General features: G+C 38.1%; 1 protein-coding gene across 2 annotated transcripts; it reads left to right on the top strand.

The window, feature by feature from the left end:
* Positions 1–451: 451 nt before the first annotated feature.
* On the top strand, positions 452–15,967 carry HACD1 (3-hydroxyacyl-CoA dehydratase 1). Of its 2 annotated transcripts, none has more exons than XM_086860087.1 (7): positions 452–717; positions 4,796–4,913; positions 6,118–6,136; positions 6,225–6,307; positions 9,058–9,179; positions 11,626–11,804; positions 13,289–15,967. In XM_086860087.1, exons 1-7 carry the CDS (start codon positions 587–589, stop codon positions 13,369–13,371), a joined length of 735 nt encoding a protein of 244 aa, XP_086716213.1. In that variant the 5' UTR covers positions 452–586; the 3' UTR covers positions 13,372–15,967. The 2 variants fall into 2 exon arrangements, with proteins under 2 accessions (XP_086716213.1, XP_086716204.1); XM_086860078.1 differs by having other exon boundaries at positions 6,219–6,307.
* The last annotated feature ends 279 nt before the right edge of the window (positions 15,968–16,246 follow it).

Below are 16,246 nucleotides of genomic sequence, written 5' to 3'. Positions count from 1 at the left end.
TAAAAAGCATACTCAAATCTCATCCTTCAGTCTGCCACCTGGGTGCTCTTCAGGCCCGTGGAAGAAATTTCCCCTTCTCAGGTGTGAGCCTTAGTCTTCCTCATGTATTGAGGGTGGTATTTCTGGAGCCCTACCAGACTCTCGAGGTCACCCTGGCAGGTGGCTGTTTGGCCTCTGAGGCGGGGGCCTGGGCACATTCCCACCAGTCTGGCCGGACTCACAGGTGTTCAACCTCAGACGCGTAATTCTGTGTTTCCAAGAGCTGCGCTATTTTCTGTCACTTTTTCTGAGCTGGGCTGCGCCTGCTGCTGCCTGACGGTCGGCAGCAAGGCCGGCTACCATCCCACCAGGATGTGCCCGTCGGTGGAGGCTCACCCGCCCCCGCAGGCTCGGCTGACCCGGGGGGACCCGCGGCGCGGAGGGAGGAGCGCGCAGGGCCATGTGAGCCGCTGGCGGCGGCAGCGGCCCTCGGGGAAGACAGATGGGGTGAGAGACAGCGCTCGGTCCGGCTGTCAGCGCGGCCCCAGCCCCGCCGCGGAGGGAGCCCCTCCTCCCCCGTGTGCGCCGCGCTCCCGGCCGGGGAACCATGGCGTCCAGCGAGGAGGACGGAGGCGGCAACGGCGCGGTGGAGGAGAAGGAAAATGGCAAGAAGAAGAAGAAGCTGGGCGCCCTGGCCACGACCTGGCTCATCTTCTACAACGTCGCCATGACCGCGGGGTGAGCGGGCGCGGGCGGCAGCGCGGCGCCTCGGCGGGGCGCGGAGCGGGGGGCCCGGCGGGGCCGGGCGGGAGAGCCGGGGAGCGGGGGAGCCGCCGGGAGCGGGGGAGCCGCCGGGAGCGGGGCTCTCCTCGCCCGCCGGCCATTGCCTAATACGGTGCAGCGCTGCCGGCCGCCGGCGCGTCACCCCGCGCCCGCCGCGGAGGTTAAGTATAGCCGGGACCGGAATGCCGGGCGGGGGAGCCGCGTCCCTCGGCACGGCCTCGCCGGATGCGGAGGGGGCTGCCGGCCGTCCTCGGGGAGCCGACAGCGCTCCTCGGTGCCCGGGGGCTTCAGGGCCGGGGTGCCGTGTGGGGCAGCGCGCTCGGGCCGCTGCGCCCTGGCTGTGAGCGGGCAGAGCCTGCCCCGGGTCCCGGCAGGCAGAGCTGTCCAAACCAGCGCGGCCCGCGGAAGAGCTGCAGTAGCCCGGGAGGTTCATCTGGGCTTCTGCTCCGTGCTGCGAGGCTTTGCTGGGAGAGGGTGTTTATGTTGAATAACAGAGCATAAGTGCAGTCAGGTTTATGTTGTTAGCGCTCGAAGCACTTTGAAAATTTTCCCTGTTCGCTAACACTTGGGGGAAAAAAACCCAACCTATTCATTTCCACATGCTTAAAAGAAAGCTAGGAATTAAAAAATTTATAACTTCTAGTGTGATATTCATAATGAGAACAGTTTTACTTTGGTTACTAATGGGTGATCTCACTGCCCTTTGAATCCCGTGGAGTAAAACTAACACACCGCAGTTGAAGCAGGAGCTCAAGCACTGATGGAGAAAGCCAGGAATGCGATCATCATGGCTTTATTCTCACTAGCAACTGTGCATCTTGAATATGTATTCAAGTCTGTTCACATACTACTGCAGCACTTTTTGAAAAGTGCTTTTACGTGAGGTTAATGTTACCTCATTGAATTACCAGTCTAGTGCTCCATGTGTGAATTTGCTAATGAACACTGACTCTTGCCACTGACTTTTATATGTCTCTAAAAGATTATCGAACCATATTACTTTTGACCTTAGGTGCTGCTTCAGTATCTCCCACTTCCTTCTCTCGCGTTTTCCATTAATATCAAAAGAAATTAAGATATGAAAAATTGGATTTTTTATGTGGCAACAGAGAAAAAAAAAAAGATAGGAATAAATTATTATAATCATTTATGGGTACAATTTAAGAGAAAAATACTTATTTGAAATACAGCTATACTTAACAGAGACACTACACAGGATAACTATTTAACTACAACAGTATATTTGTCCAGTTGTCCACACAGTGCAATACAGAAAAATGTTTCTGAAGTTTTAACAAATGAATATATAATTACATGTTAACAACCATTCTAATAAGAAAACCTGCACCTTATCTTTGTTTCTAAACAGATTTAAGGGGCTAAAATGACAGATCAATACTCAGTCTTGCTGAAAGTCCCAACTTTCAACTGGAGATGCTGCCTTTATTACAGAAAGTGTTTTTCATTTCCTGATGATTTTTAATAATCAGTGCAAGGGCTTTCCTGAGATCTAGAGTCAAAGCCACTGACAGCTAAATAAATCTATCTACAGAAATTTATGCCCACATAAAAAATAATTTAAGAAAAATACATTTGCCATCTTTGATTCTGAGTGTAGTCCAAGATTACTTCTCTCTGCAATGCTTTGGTTGTGGAAAGAGATGCAGAAAATGCATTGTTAGGTTAAATGTATTTTGACTTCTCAGTCTAAGTCTGGGACAGGGCTGTTGCTGCCACATTTGTGCTGCCAGCTGGATGTAAACTCGCTGTCACCTTCTTCTTGTCAAGCACTGCAGTATAAAACAGGCCACTCCACTGTGAAAGACTACCACAGATATTCCAGTAATTTCTCATTTCCACAGTACTGGGAGACAACCTGAAATAAGGGCACTCATATTTAAAATCCGTTGTAAAAACTAAATAACACTTGCGGGGGAAAATTTTGGAGCGCTGACAGATCAGATTCATGGGCTTAAAGCAGAAGGGATCAAAGAGGGGAATCATTCCTGCAGTGTGGGGAAGCCAGAGTAACTCTATGTGAGTTTGAAATGCTGTCATGAAGTGCTGGAATGGGGCACACCAAGTGAGTGCATAGCGGTAGCCGCCGTGCGTAGGCGTTGTTAAGGGGCTGATACCGAAGTCCGTGCTGCCCGAGGTGAGCAGGGAGCTGTCAGGATCCGAGCGGCTGTCACGCTCTTACAGCAGAATGGATCTGACCAAAGATTGCTAATTCCAGGTACCCTGTTTCCAGTGCTAGCCTATGCCTTATGCTCAGGAAGGACAAGAAGATGAGTTAAATATTTATCCAAATGTTTATGTAAATATTTCTCTGAATGTTTATAATCTCTCTGAATCTGCCTCTGAGTATTTCTGGGACTTTTCTGCTTTGTCACTTGGGCCCTTCGTTAGCCAGAGCTTATGCTGCTGTAGAATATACTTGCTATGGCTTTCTGAAGAGTGAAAGGACTGAGTAATTTTTCCCAGCAACATCAGAGAAGACATTAAACTAAATTTTTTGGCATTTTATATTTTCTTTTACCTCTCAAAGTAGCCATCCATAGCTCCTGATATGCCTATGTCTATGTTAAAGAACTCTTATACTTTCTTAGTCTTCTTGGATTGAAACCTGAAGTTTTCAGTCTTCTTGCTAATGCAATATTTTAAGAATGAGGTATAGATCTGAAAGGCTGAGAGAGTTGGGTTTTTTCAGTCTGGATAATGAAAGGCTCCAGGGTGACATAATTGTGACCTTTCAGTTCCTGAAGGGAGCCCACAAGAGAGCAGGAGAGGGACTTTTCACAAGGGACTGCAGTGATAGAATAAGGTATAATGGCTGTAAACTGAAAGAGGGCAGGCTTAGATTAGCTATTGGGAAGAAATTCTTTACTCAGAGGGTGGTGAAGCACTTGCAGAGGTTGCAGAAGCTGTGGATGCCCCATTCCTGGAAGTGTTCAAAGCCAGGTTGGATGGGGCCCTGAGTGACCTTGTCTAGTAGAAGGTGCCCCTGCTTATGGCAGAGGAGGTTGGAACTAGATGATCTTGAAGGTCTATTCCTGCCCAATCAATGCCATGATTAAGAAACATATAGTACACTGCTTGGAATATCCTTATTATATAAAAATGGGTTTATTACATGGAAGGAATTCCTCATGCCTTGGATTATTTTACAGAGTCTAGGCTGGTTATGGGATCAACCCACAGTTTAGACATTTATTTTTTTATCTCAATTTCCATTCTAAATCTCAATTTAAGTTTTAACTATTTTTAAGTCAAATTCTACTATGATTAAAAGATACTGTTACTTTTTCTTTCTTTTGCATTGGAAGGGTTATTAGTTGGCATAATTGTTCATTTTCCTAAAAAAACCAAAATTAATTTATCCAACCCCCTCAAATAAGCTAGTTAAATATATCTGCTTCTGGAAGCCAGGAGCGTAGAACACCCATCTTTCAGCACTTTGATTTTTAAGCCAACTTTTAAAACATTTCTCAACACTTTGGAAAACATAATTGGAGGGGTAACTTCATTTGGACAATCACAAACAGGAGCATTAAGATCACTGGTCAGTCCTGAAATCAGTGAGTTGAGGGGCCATGAAAAATGTAAAACTGATGTGCATAAATTCCAGTTGTTTACTTTTACAAACTTGCAACCCAAACAGTGACTTCAGTGTCAAGCTCATAATGTGGTTTCAAATAACAATATTTAAAGATGCATGAGAACTTAATAGTAAAAATATTTAGTCACTGCTAGAGAAAAGTCTGATGGGTGGTTTTGGGGGGTTCCCTCAATTAAGTCAATCCTCAGAGGGCAACAAGTTATTCTCCATTCTTTTCCAAGTAAAGAGATGAGTGTAATATTTACATAATATTTTATACTATTTATGTCTAAAGATATTTGTGATGATCTAAGAATACTGACAAGTAAAGAATCAAAATCATCTGTGAAGAAAAATACTCTACTAAATTATTTACGATGGATGGATATTTTTAGAATTCTAATTTGAAATGTATCCATTCTCTTTCTTTTATAGGTGGCTGGTATTAGGTATTGCCATGGTGCGGTTTTATATACAGAAAGGAACACATAGAGGCTTATTCAGAAGCGTTCAAAAGACGCTTAAATTTTTCCAGACATTTGCTTTGCTTGAGGTAAATTTTAAACATTAGTTTGCTTTACTGGATGCTGCATATTATAGGCAAAACACATTATTATCCTGAATTTAAAATAAAAATATTATATGAGTACTTAAAGTCTTTTTTACTTTATTATTTAATGAAGTTTTGGGGGTGGGGCAAAGCGATTACTTGAAACAAATGGACACACGTTTTTCAAACTTAATATTTCTTTAAATCAGTGCCTGGGAACTGCTTTGATTTGAGAATATTTAATGCAAAAGGCAAAATCCCAAAGGTACCACAGCCAGCAGGTCAGCCCCCTAGTGTAGTAGATGTCACCATCTCAGAGATTATAGCTTACCTTATATTCTTTATACTGGACTTACTATCCTTCTGTGCCTTTCCTGCTTCTGCTTGTTTCAAGATGGGATTCACGTACCTCATATAACCCATTGCAATGGGGTCTGTGCAAGATGTGCAAAGTATTCTTTAAGTAATACTTTTGCAAACTATGCACTAGTGGTCTCATTTCTGGTACATCTGTGGAATGAAGTTTTAATGCTGGGTTAATGGAGCAATCGCAGTTCTTTCCCAGGCACAACAAAGAATGTCTATTTACATTTTAACTTTTCTCAATCTGCCTACAACACCTGTAGTTCAAACAACTCTTAAAATCATGTCACCAGCTGTATATAGGCTTTTGTGCTGTTAAACTTTCACAATAAGTAATTCTATTCAAACATGCCAAAATAATGAAAAGTACTTCATTTGCTAAACATTACTGACCAGAAAATATATTGTATCTAAAGTTTCATAGCTGTCACTGAAAAAAGTATAATAATGATATTAATCTGTAGTGAATGCAGAACATTTTAAAATTGCTGTGTGATTAGCATTCCTTATATGACTTCCTCTACACGGTCCTGTAAAATTCTTCTTTGAATAAGGTAAAGGAAGAGAAGCTTACTAGTTGAATAAAATGCTTTGTAAGTATCAAAATGTCAGGTATTTACAATTAATTTGCAGAACAAATCTATTTCATGTAGTTCACAGCTCAAATATTGAGCATCCCAACGCTGATTGCCAGGGCTCTGCCATGTATTTCTTTTTAAGACTTTTAGTGGGAGACAAAAACCAGAATTGAGCCTAGGTTTATATTAATATCAGAATGCCATGTTTGTAGGGTCACTAGTAACATGCTGCCCATCAGTAACCTCTGACTTATTTTTATTTACAGGTAATCCACTGTGCAGTTGGTGAGTTCTTTGTTTTAGTTTCTCCTGTAACTAGTTAAAATAAAGAATTGTGGAACAGTGATAACATGTTTCTCTTTTTAAGGAATAGTTCGCACATCTGTGCTTGTGACTGGGGTCCAAGTGAGTTCAAGAATCTTCATGGTGTGGTTCATTGCACATAGTATAAAACAGGTATGTGTGTGAGCCAATTATGTTTTGATTGCTTTTAAAGAGAAGATATTACTACAGTTCTCATTTCACAAAAAAGACCAATCTAAGATTAATGATATTCCTGTAGAGAATGCTTACATATTTGAATGCAATTTTGGAAGTTAGGGTTACAAAATAGAAATTTGTATGATTCTTGCCAGGAGACTGAGTTCTGGGTCTTAGCTGTGAATCAGCAGTGTCTTCAGTGTGGTCTGCCTAAATGAAATCAGTGACTACTATTATTTACAAGCAAAACTACCCTAGTGTTAAACATTCCCTTTCAAAAGTTTTTGTTAGCATTTGCTGAATTTATCTAAATAAAATGTAAATGTATGTCTTTAAATTTATGTCTTAAATTGAATTCACATGGACAAACATGTTTGAAAATTTTGAAATTTTTTTTGAAACCTTTTCAAAATTTTAATGGTATAGTAGTATTAACATTCAACGACATCCAGTATGTCACAGTGGGGCTTAAGGACCTGTGTAAATGATAATGGTTTATTTGCCTGGCTGTAGGTGGCTGTTGTAAGGCTAGTGATCCATTAGCAGAATGAAACAAGCAGTTCACAGCTAGTAGGTAGGACATTACCTCAGTTTGTGAGGAGTGCTTTCTATGAAAGGCATGTAAAAAATTAAATTATAGATTTTGTGCTCCTGAATTTCTTCAGAACTTGAAAAGCTGAGCCATTAAACTGTCTCACCAGCAGATGGCATAGGCCTCTCTGCAGATGAATTATCCTGGCACCTGCCTCAGTTATCAACTCTTCATTTCTTTTCACTGGAGGACTTGTTTTCTACACTGCATCTTTTCCTTTACTGTCAATTTTCTTAACATGGAATAAATTAACTAGGCTTTTCATAGGGTTTTTTTGTGGTTTTTGTTTTTCTTTTTTCTTGTTGGTGGTGTTTTGTTTTTTGTTTTATGTTCTTTTGATTTTGGTTTGGTTTTTTGGATTTTTTTTTTTGGTAAGCTAATTTTTTATATTTTTCTGTAAGGCAACACGTCTCAAAGATTAACAAGACTTTTATATTGAATGTCTACACATGAGCTGGACTATAGTAGTGCATTTTTCCATTTTTTATTATCTACAGTGGATAGATATACTAAATCTTTAGTATATCCAGCAATTTCTTTTATTTCCTCTATCGACACTACTGTAGACCAAGCTGTGCCCAAGAAGAAATTCATTTAAATGTATGTCTGATTGTATTTCACGCTGTTATTGCTTAGCAGGCATGAATGTTCAGGGTCACTTTAGGTGGTGAGAGGCATGTCAGTGATAATAGCCAGAGCCAGACCTCCCCACTTGACTGCAGATTTGCAAGGCAGCAGATAGGAATTCTCTGCATACTTATTTAAAGCTCTTCTGCTTGGATTTAGCACTGTGACATTAATCCAAGTTTGAGTTATCAATGTTTGTCTCTAATTGTATGAGGCAAAGAACAGCCTAATTCTGTCTTTACCTTTGCTTATTTGTTTAGATGTCTTTGCACTTCAGTTGCTGCTGTTGGTTTGTGATTTTGGTGCTATTTTTATGTTTCCATTTTCTTTATGATGTTGGCGAGATCCTTCTGCTAAAAGTGCACCTTCTTTGACTGACACATTGAGGGTGCGATTTTATGAGCACTTATAATTCTTCTTGATCTTTGACAGAGTTGTAGATTTTCAGCATCTTGGAGATATATTAAGCTTTGTCACCATGCTGCATTTTATTTTGAAAAATCATTTTCCTTTTTTGTAACTTTAACAGAACTTGTGTTGCTTTATTCTATTTCACAGACTTCCCTGGAGCTTTTTAGCCTTCAGGCGTAGAAGTGTATTACAAAATTCCTCCCCTCTTAAAGGAAAGAAAATTACTTGTGTGTAGTTCTTTCTCACAGAAGGTAGTGTTTGTAATAGATCCCCCAGGTGCCTTCTTTGTATATGGGGACTTTTGTTTATTTGTTCACTCAGAGTGAAAAAGAAGTAGTGTTTTGGAACAGCAGAGATGTGCTACCTACCGATGAGGCAGTTTAATGACTCATAACTTAAATCTTACATGGGATTGTTGAATGAGTTTACCCAAAGCTCCTGATCTACTAAATGAACTGCTCTTCATTTAGTGAGCCATCTGTGCTCCAACTCCTTAAACTGTCTTAGAGCTCCCTGAAGTCTGCCAAACTTGGTCTTCTGTGACCAAGTTGGGTTAGTAGCTTATAAAAAGCAATTTGTCTTGTCTAAAGTTTCATGGAGATGTGTATTAGGCATTGAAGAAGAAGCAAAATAAAAAGTAAGAGAAAGTCTAGAAAATGGAGTAGTAAAATGCAGAATGATTAAAAAGTGATTATGAGAAGAACATACTTTCTGTAGCATTTTGTTGTTCTTGCTGTTTTGAGGAAAAAGAATGTAAACTAGTAGGTCAACCACCAATGAAAGAGGGATAGTTAGATAGTCTAGTAGAATGTAGGTAAAGAATAAAGAGGAGAAATAAGCATAATTACAGGGTTTTATATTTGATATTTGCATAATGGATGAAGATCACTCAGTTGACAAATGTCTGTATCTTAGTAAACACATATGATAATGAACTTTACATGGTAATGGCTTCAGCATATCACTTTTGTGCCTAAATTTTCTTTCTTTACAAGACAATAGTTCTGCTCTATGTATCTTAAAGAGAAGTCTGTTGCAGTTTGCACAGAAAAGAAGCCTGAGGATGTAGAAATGTTGGTTCTTTATACTTCTGCAGATCCAGAATGAGGAGAGCGTTATTCTTTTTCTGGTCGTATGGACTGTGACAGAGATTACTCGATATTCCTTCTACACATTCAACCTGCTCAACCATTTGCCATACTTCATTAAATGGGCCAGGTGGAGATGTCTTGCACTTGAGTTTCTCATGATTCTGTGCATGTTGGTTTCACGCATGCTGAACTAATACACAGGAGAGCAGATGTTTGAGCTTTGGTTATGGGTCAGCAAAGTGCAAGTCAGTTGCTTTCTGTATTTGGGATCATTTTTGCTTGGTTTAAAATGTTAAAATATTTTAGCTGTGGTTTTTGGGTTATGGTTTTTTCTTTGCTGTGTCTCAGTTTGAACTCTGCTTCCACTTACTCTAATTTTTTTTTTTTTTTCTCTATCTTTGGAGTCATCTTTTAATTTGCAGTATGACTCTTCACAATGCTCTTGAATACAGTGCCCAAAATTAAGCACCTGTGCTAGTCTTTGTGGATATTAGTTCTTTGAAAATGTGGGAGTTATTGTCATTCAATCTGTATTATTACTTTATAAGAAGTTCTGCTTTATCAGAGCTTTTGTAAGATTATATCCATGTAGTGAAATTAAGTACTGACATAGTTTAGCCCACCAAAAATCGTGTTCCATATCAAAACTATTTTCATTTTGAAGCATACTTAAGGTTAGCCACTAGATCACATACACTAGAGAGACTGTGTGTGTTTATCAAGAGGCTTAACTAGAATAGTATTCTATGTATTCATTATTTGAAAAATACATATAAAGCAGACTTACTCTGTTAGAAGAAAAATATCTAACCTGCAGTCAGTACAGGCAACTGTCTTTTTTATTTAAAAGAGTTTGTTTGTTATTTTCCTTTATTTTTGTTTTATAGATAATGCAGGTTTGATGCTTCTAATGCACTTCTTTGACATGTCTGATATTTATGTCCAGTCTTACAAAACATTACCTTTTTGCTAGTGTTTAAGTGACAGACTTGTTTAAGCCTTAATTACAAACTTAAAGATAGTCAGATTGTCGATCATCAGTTGTTTTTCATACAGACTTCAAAAAGAGAAATGCACTGAGAGCATATAACATTGACAATAATATTTTTGCCATCAGGTCAGTGTGCCTTGAAAAACAGAATTTTGTTTCCTTAATATAGACAACAGGGAAAATTGACATTCTCACTGAGGAGATTTACGGTCAAATATTAATGTAAACAAAACGTTTGAAAATACATTATTTTTTCATAAAGTCTAAAATATCCCATCAAGATTTATGGATAAACAAACAGCACAACTGGGCGTGAATTCAGTATCAAGAGAGATGGAATTTCTGATCTTTACCTTATAACTGCACAGAGACAAACAATATGTAAAGTATCAGTTCCTTCTCGTCTAATCTACATTCTTCTTGGTGCTGCCTAACAGCAGGACAAGAGGCAAAAAGCAGAAACTGATGCACAGCAAGTTCCACCTGAATATGAGGGAGAACATCTTTACTGTACAGGTGACCTTGCACTGAAACAGATTGTCCAGAGAGACAATCCAGTGTCTCTCTCACTGGAGATACCCAAAAAACCACCTGGGCACAATCCTGTGCCATGTGCTTTAGGATAACCCTGCATGAGCAGGGTCAGATGACTGACTGTGGACCCTTCCAACCTCAACTATTCTGTGATTCCCCTCATCTGTGAGTCTTCTAAACCCTTCTGCATCTAGGAGGGTTTTTTGCTTAGTTGCTGCTGTTTGGATCCCATTTCTTTTGGTCAGGGAGTGCCCACTGTACCTTTCTCTCTGTGTGACAGCTCACTGCTGTTCCCTGTGTGAACTGGAGAATTGTTCCTTAGGAGAACCTGCATATCCATAGTGCACTGTGTGAAAGGACAGCACAAAGTGTATTGAATACAATTTTCATTTGTCACTGCCCATGTGGCCTTTGGCATTCAAACCACATTTTCTTTCAATTAGATGCTTTGCCTTTTATTTGAACATCATCTCACTTTAAAATGGATCTGATAAGTTTCTGGCACTGTCATTTTCTTTCCTTTTTTTATTCCAATTTACGTTAGTGGTAAGTGTAGTATTCCCATGCCGTAGTGAGTAAAACAGGCTTCTGATGTTTTTCAACATCATTATCTTCAAATTGTAGTACATACAGTTGACCCAGTATCTGTGGGTTGTGATGAAAATATGTAGGATCATCTGAATTTGAGATTCAGTCCTGGTCTGAATTCTGTCAGTGACAATAGGAGTAAGAATAGTACATCTTAAAAAAATCATTGTTGGAGACTAAAAATTTGAGGATTGTTTTATTAGAAAAACATAAAAACATTCTGGTACTTAACTGTTTTTTAAAGAAAGCACTGAGGACTGCATTCTCTTGTCAATCTAAGCAACTTTATTAAAAGTAACTGAAACTGGTATTTTATGTCAAGTCAGGATGTGCTCCTTGATTCTGGTGCAGGAACTACTTTAATACGTTGCTGTGCAACTAATAATAATAAGAGAAAATTTTAAGTTTGTAGGGCGTTTCTCACAATGTTTTTGTTGTTTTTTTTTATTTTACAATGCAGGTACAACTTTTTTATCATTTTGTATCCTGCTGGAGTTGCAGGTGAACTGCTAACCATATATGCTGCTTTACCCTATGTGAAGAAAACAGGAATGTTTTCACTGAGACTCCCCAACAAATACAATGTCTCCTTTGACTACTATTACTTCCTTATTATTGTCATGTTCTCCTATGTGCCATGTAAGTACTGTTTAACTGTAGAAACATTTTAACAACATAATAATCAATCTTCAGTGATGCAATGAACACTGCCTATATTAAAATTTGCTGAACACTTTCTACTGTAAAGGCCTGCTTTCTGTTGATCCAAGCTTTACAATGCTTTAATTGGTTAGGCTGAAATTTTCTGTCCTGTGATCTGCTTAGGAACAAAATATGTCTTAAAAATTTCAATAAAAATGCTAAAATTAATTCTCAGACTTGGATAAAGTAAGAAAACTTTTTGCTTACACACAGAAATGTCTGTAACTGTGTTGCTGAGACTTTCTAGTTAGTGCCTCTCACACTTCAAAGTATTGACTTAAAAATGGTTCTGCAAGTTGTGCCAGAGATTTGCTGAGGTGTTTTGCTACTAATAACCATTTACCTTGGAAAAGTCTCCATTCAAGCATGTTCAGGAAAAACTTGAAGCAGTATTCTCTAAGATTTCATTTTTGCAGAAGTCAACCCCCCCAAACCTCTCTGAACATCTGCAATCCCTGGTTTAATCAGTTTGTCCTTGTACTGATGCATACCAGAAGCCATGGAGGTGGCAGTGGAGTATCTGTCTTTCACTTCCAGTGTTATTTCCACTTGTACCTAAGCATTGAAGACAAGGAGAAAGCAACCTGATATACCAGATATTACACCATTAATAGGGCTAGAACAAACTAGGCAAATGTAATATTTTAGATAAAATTAATAATAGAATATATAATCATTTTTATTTTATAATCTGTACAAAATCTGACATTGAGACAGCAGATTAGGGAGAGAAATTGGAAAACTGAAGTTAAAAGGTCTATGATTTGCATTCATGGAAGGTATTCATTTGAGGAGGCAACCTTCAATATGGCCTTTTACAATATGCACACACACTGAAATTTTTTGTCCCAAGAAACATGAAGGCCAACAAGGGAGATTTATGTCAATAAACAATATTCTAAGGTGTGATAACTTACTTACAGTTTTACATCTGTTTATGTAACAACTCTTCAGGAGTAAATCCAGTTTTCTAGCCATTAAATATAAGGATCAACTCTGTCAGCAGGACAGTAATATAATAGATGACAGAGGGACAGGAAAGAGGGATCTCCTTTCTTCAGACTTGAAAAAATAAAGTAAATTTGTATCTTCCTCCAAGTCTTAATTCAAAAATGCTTAGGACAGATTCAAAGTCTTCAACTACCAGAATGTGGTTAAATCCTGTTTCTACCAGGAAACTGTTGGAGTGAAGTACCTTGAACACAGGGTATTTATTCAGGGGGCCTTGTCTGAGCTTTGAGTAATTATTGTTTTTTTAAATCACTGAAATGTTCATGACTTGCTATTATTCACCTTAATCAACTCAACCACTGCGTGCCATAATTTTTATTCAGTTCATAATTCTGTAAAATTGTGGTTTTCCATTATGTGATCCGTTGAATTTTTCCATCTAATTTGCTTTCTTTTATGCTTTGATCAAGTATTTCCACAACTCTACTTCCACATGCTGCGGCAGAGAAGAAGGGTGCTTCATGGAGAAGTGATTGTGGAAAAGGACGATTGAATCAAGCTGTGTAACCATGGTGCTTTTAGTGGAAAGGAAAAGGAGGGTAAAAATCCAAAACTTCCTCTGATTTTTCTGAGTCCAAGTTTTAAAACATGGAACAAGAATAAACAACTGTGCCTAAAATATCATGGACTGTATTATTTTTACAATTAATATATTTTCAGACCTACCTTTTCATCCTCAGATTCACTTCGGTTTTTAATTGTTCATTTCTTCAAAGAAATATTTTCTTACTTTCAATAGGTTGACAAGTAGCTTTAAGAATTAGAATAGTTGGCTACTGTGCCTTCTGTTCTGAAAGTTCTGTTATGACCTGTAGTCATTATCAAGAACAGAAGGAGAGTTGATAAGTTGTACTGAAAGTGAGTCTTCTGGAAATCAGAGTATAAATTAGGGAAGGATGTTTTTCATAGACTAGGTGAATTGAATGGTATTTAAGCTTTATATTAAGTAATACCTTTCGAATTATAAGTGCTCTAGGATGTTGTTCAACATTTTTTGAATTACAGTATCACACTGAAGAATTCCAGAAGGACTTTTGAAAGGAACTGAATTCTTGATTGTCAGTGCAAATTTAGACCTCCCTGTATTTTCATTTGTAATTTTAAAGATACTTAGAATAATATATATAATATTAACTGGTTAAAATTTGTGCTGAGGAGTAGACAGGATGTGCCTACCTTTCTCTAATCAGTGGCTGGAATGGGATTCCTTTGAAGAGCAAAGCTGATTGTCAGCATGTTTCCTATTCTACATTTAAATTATGTATGCAGAAAATCAGTATCACACTGAAAAACTGTAGCTATGGTGAGATATTTGACTTCTTTTGAATAGTTCAGTGGGATAAAATATATTTAAAATATCATCTTAAAATATAAATTGTGCTTTGATTCATCCCATTGGGCAATTTTAATTGCTTCCTCCCTATTAATTGTTTATAATGTGTTGACCTAATTCTATTTCATGTCTTCAATAATCTGCAAGAAGGATCAACAGTATATTGATGGAAGTTACAGATGATATTACACTATATGATACCTGAGTGGGAGAGGTCCAACAAATAAGATTTTGATCTAACAGCCTAGATCAGAGAAAAGGTGATGCATTTGAGAAAACTTGGATACTTAGTGAGAGAGAGAAAGACGGAAATGTAGTAATGTGGTACGAAACCTTGAAAATGTTGGCAACAAACCTGTCTTGCTTCTGGCTTCACTTATGTCAAAAAAAGTGTATACATCTATGGAAGAGCTGCATCAGGCAGCTGTATGTCAGAATATTTGTGATTGCTGAGGTAACTTCTGGAGTGCAGTCTTATATTTTGGCTAGCTCAGGGATGAAGAATTGGTTAACCATCTGAAAGCTCAGAGGACAATAACAAAACCAGCTGAAGTGATAAAGAAGTCGGAAAGATTGAGTCATTAATATGAGTAATTTGTTGTATGATAAACACATGGAAGAGCTTTTCTAAGTATGGAAGTGTAGCTATGATGAATTTGAAACAAGGTAAATAGCCAATGAATATCAGAAGAAAGGTCCTGCCAATGAGATCAGTTAGGTTACAGAATGACATAGTAGTGCTTATCAATGCATGCAGTGTCTTGGAAGGTTTTCAGTTAGAGTTGGCAAGAGACATATTTGAATAGGAAGTTTCCATTTTTATCTTCAACAATTCTATGATAATACAGCTTTTTTGAAATTTGTAGATATGCCAGAAAAATGTGTATCAGGTAATTTGATAAAAAAGCAAGGATTTGCTATGTCCCTAACTTTCAAATTCCATGTTGTGCCTTGAATTTGTGATATTTATGCATGTCTTCATTACACGTAAATGAGTTTCCTTTTATATGACAGGTGCATAGCTGACTTGAGACAGAACAGTTGTATTTCTTTAGATTTTAAAAGGTGTAATCTTTGTATTCCTTCAATTTCATACAAGGTGCTCTAATTTAACTTACTACTTCTGTTTTATATGCAGCTGAAATTGTGAAAATTTTAAAATATAAACTACATTTACAACACTGAATCACAAAACAATTGTGCTATATGTGTTCAGACTAGCAGTTGTATGTGTCCAACATTCTTTCAGTACTGTTTTATAAATTATGAGGAACATATTGGCAGTTTTGGGAAATATATCTCCATTAGCTAACAGAATAGTGTGATGAAATATGGGAAACTAAGATTAGATTAAGTTCTGTGTCTCTTTTTTACTGTCAGGGCAGCTCGCTGAAGACCATAGCTATTAATTCATCGAAAATGCATTGGATACTTAAGGATGTGATTTTGAAATCCTTGATCAGAGGAGTGTATCTCATAGAAAGTATTCCTTCTAAAAGAAATACTTACACTATAAAAGTGTATTATATTTGTTTTTATTGTGGCCTAAGGATATTATCATATATTAATCAAGGACCTCTTTTTATATCATTTTGTACATGTGAAATGAAAAAAATACAGCACTGTTTGCTACAATCTTGGGTTGCACTTCCATAAAGCAACAATGTACAAGGTAATGATACAATTTTAAAATGGATTTTCTGCTGCAAAACAGTCTTGCTAAATAATGAACAAATAAAAGTAAAGCTAAAAATTACTTACAGTATCACATTCAATGTTTCTTTGACCAGAGAAATTGCCATGTAGATTAGTTTACATGGCATTTACCTAAAAAAAGTAAGCAACATGTTCTTTTCTTCATTTTGTTTTTTGACTAAAGCCTTTCACTGAAGCCTCCTTTTCACGGAATCAGTAAGGTTGGAAAAGACCTCCAAGGTCACCAAGTCCAACCTTTGACTGAACACCACCACGTCAAGTAGACTGTAGCACTAAGTGCAATGTCCAGCTGCTTCTTGAATGCTTCCAGGGGTGGTGA

Source organism: Cyanistes caeruleus, chromosome 1 (genome assembly GCF_971803275.1).
Source record: "Cyanistes caeruleus chromosome 1, bCyaCae1.hap1.1, whole genome shotgun sequence".
Lineage (NCBI taxonomy): Eukaryota > Metazoa > Chordata > Aves > Passeriformes > Paridae > Cyanistes > Cyanistes caeruleus.
The sequence above is the reverse complement of the archived record's forward strand: the minus strand, read 5'-3'. Positions and strand labels throughout refer to the sequence as shown.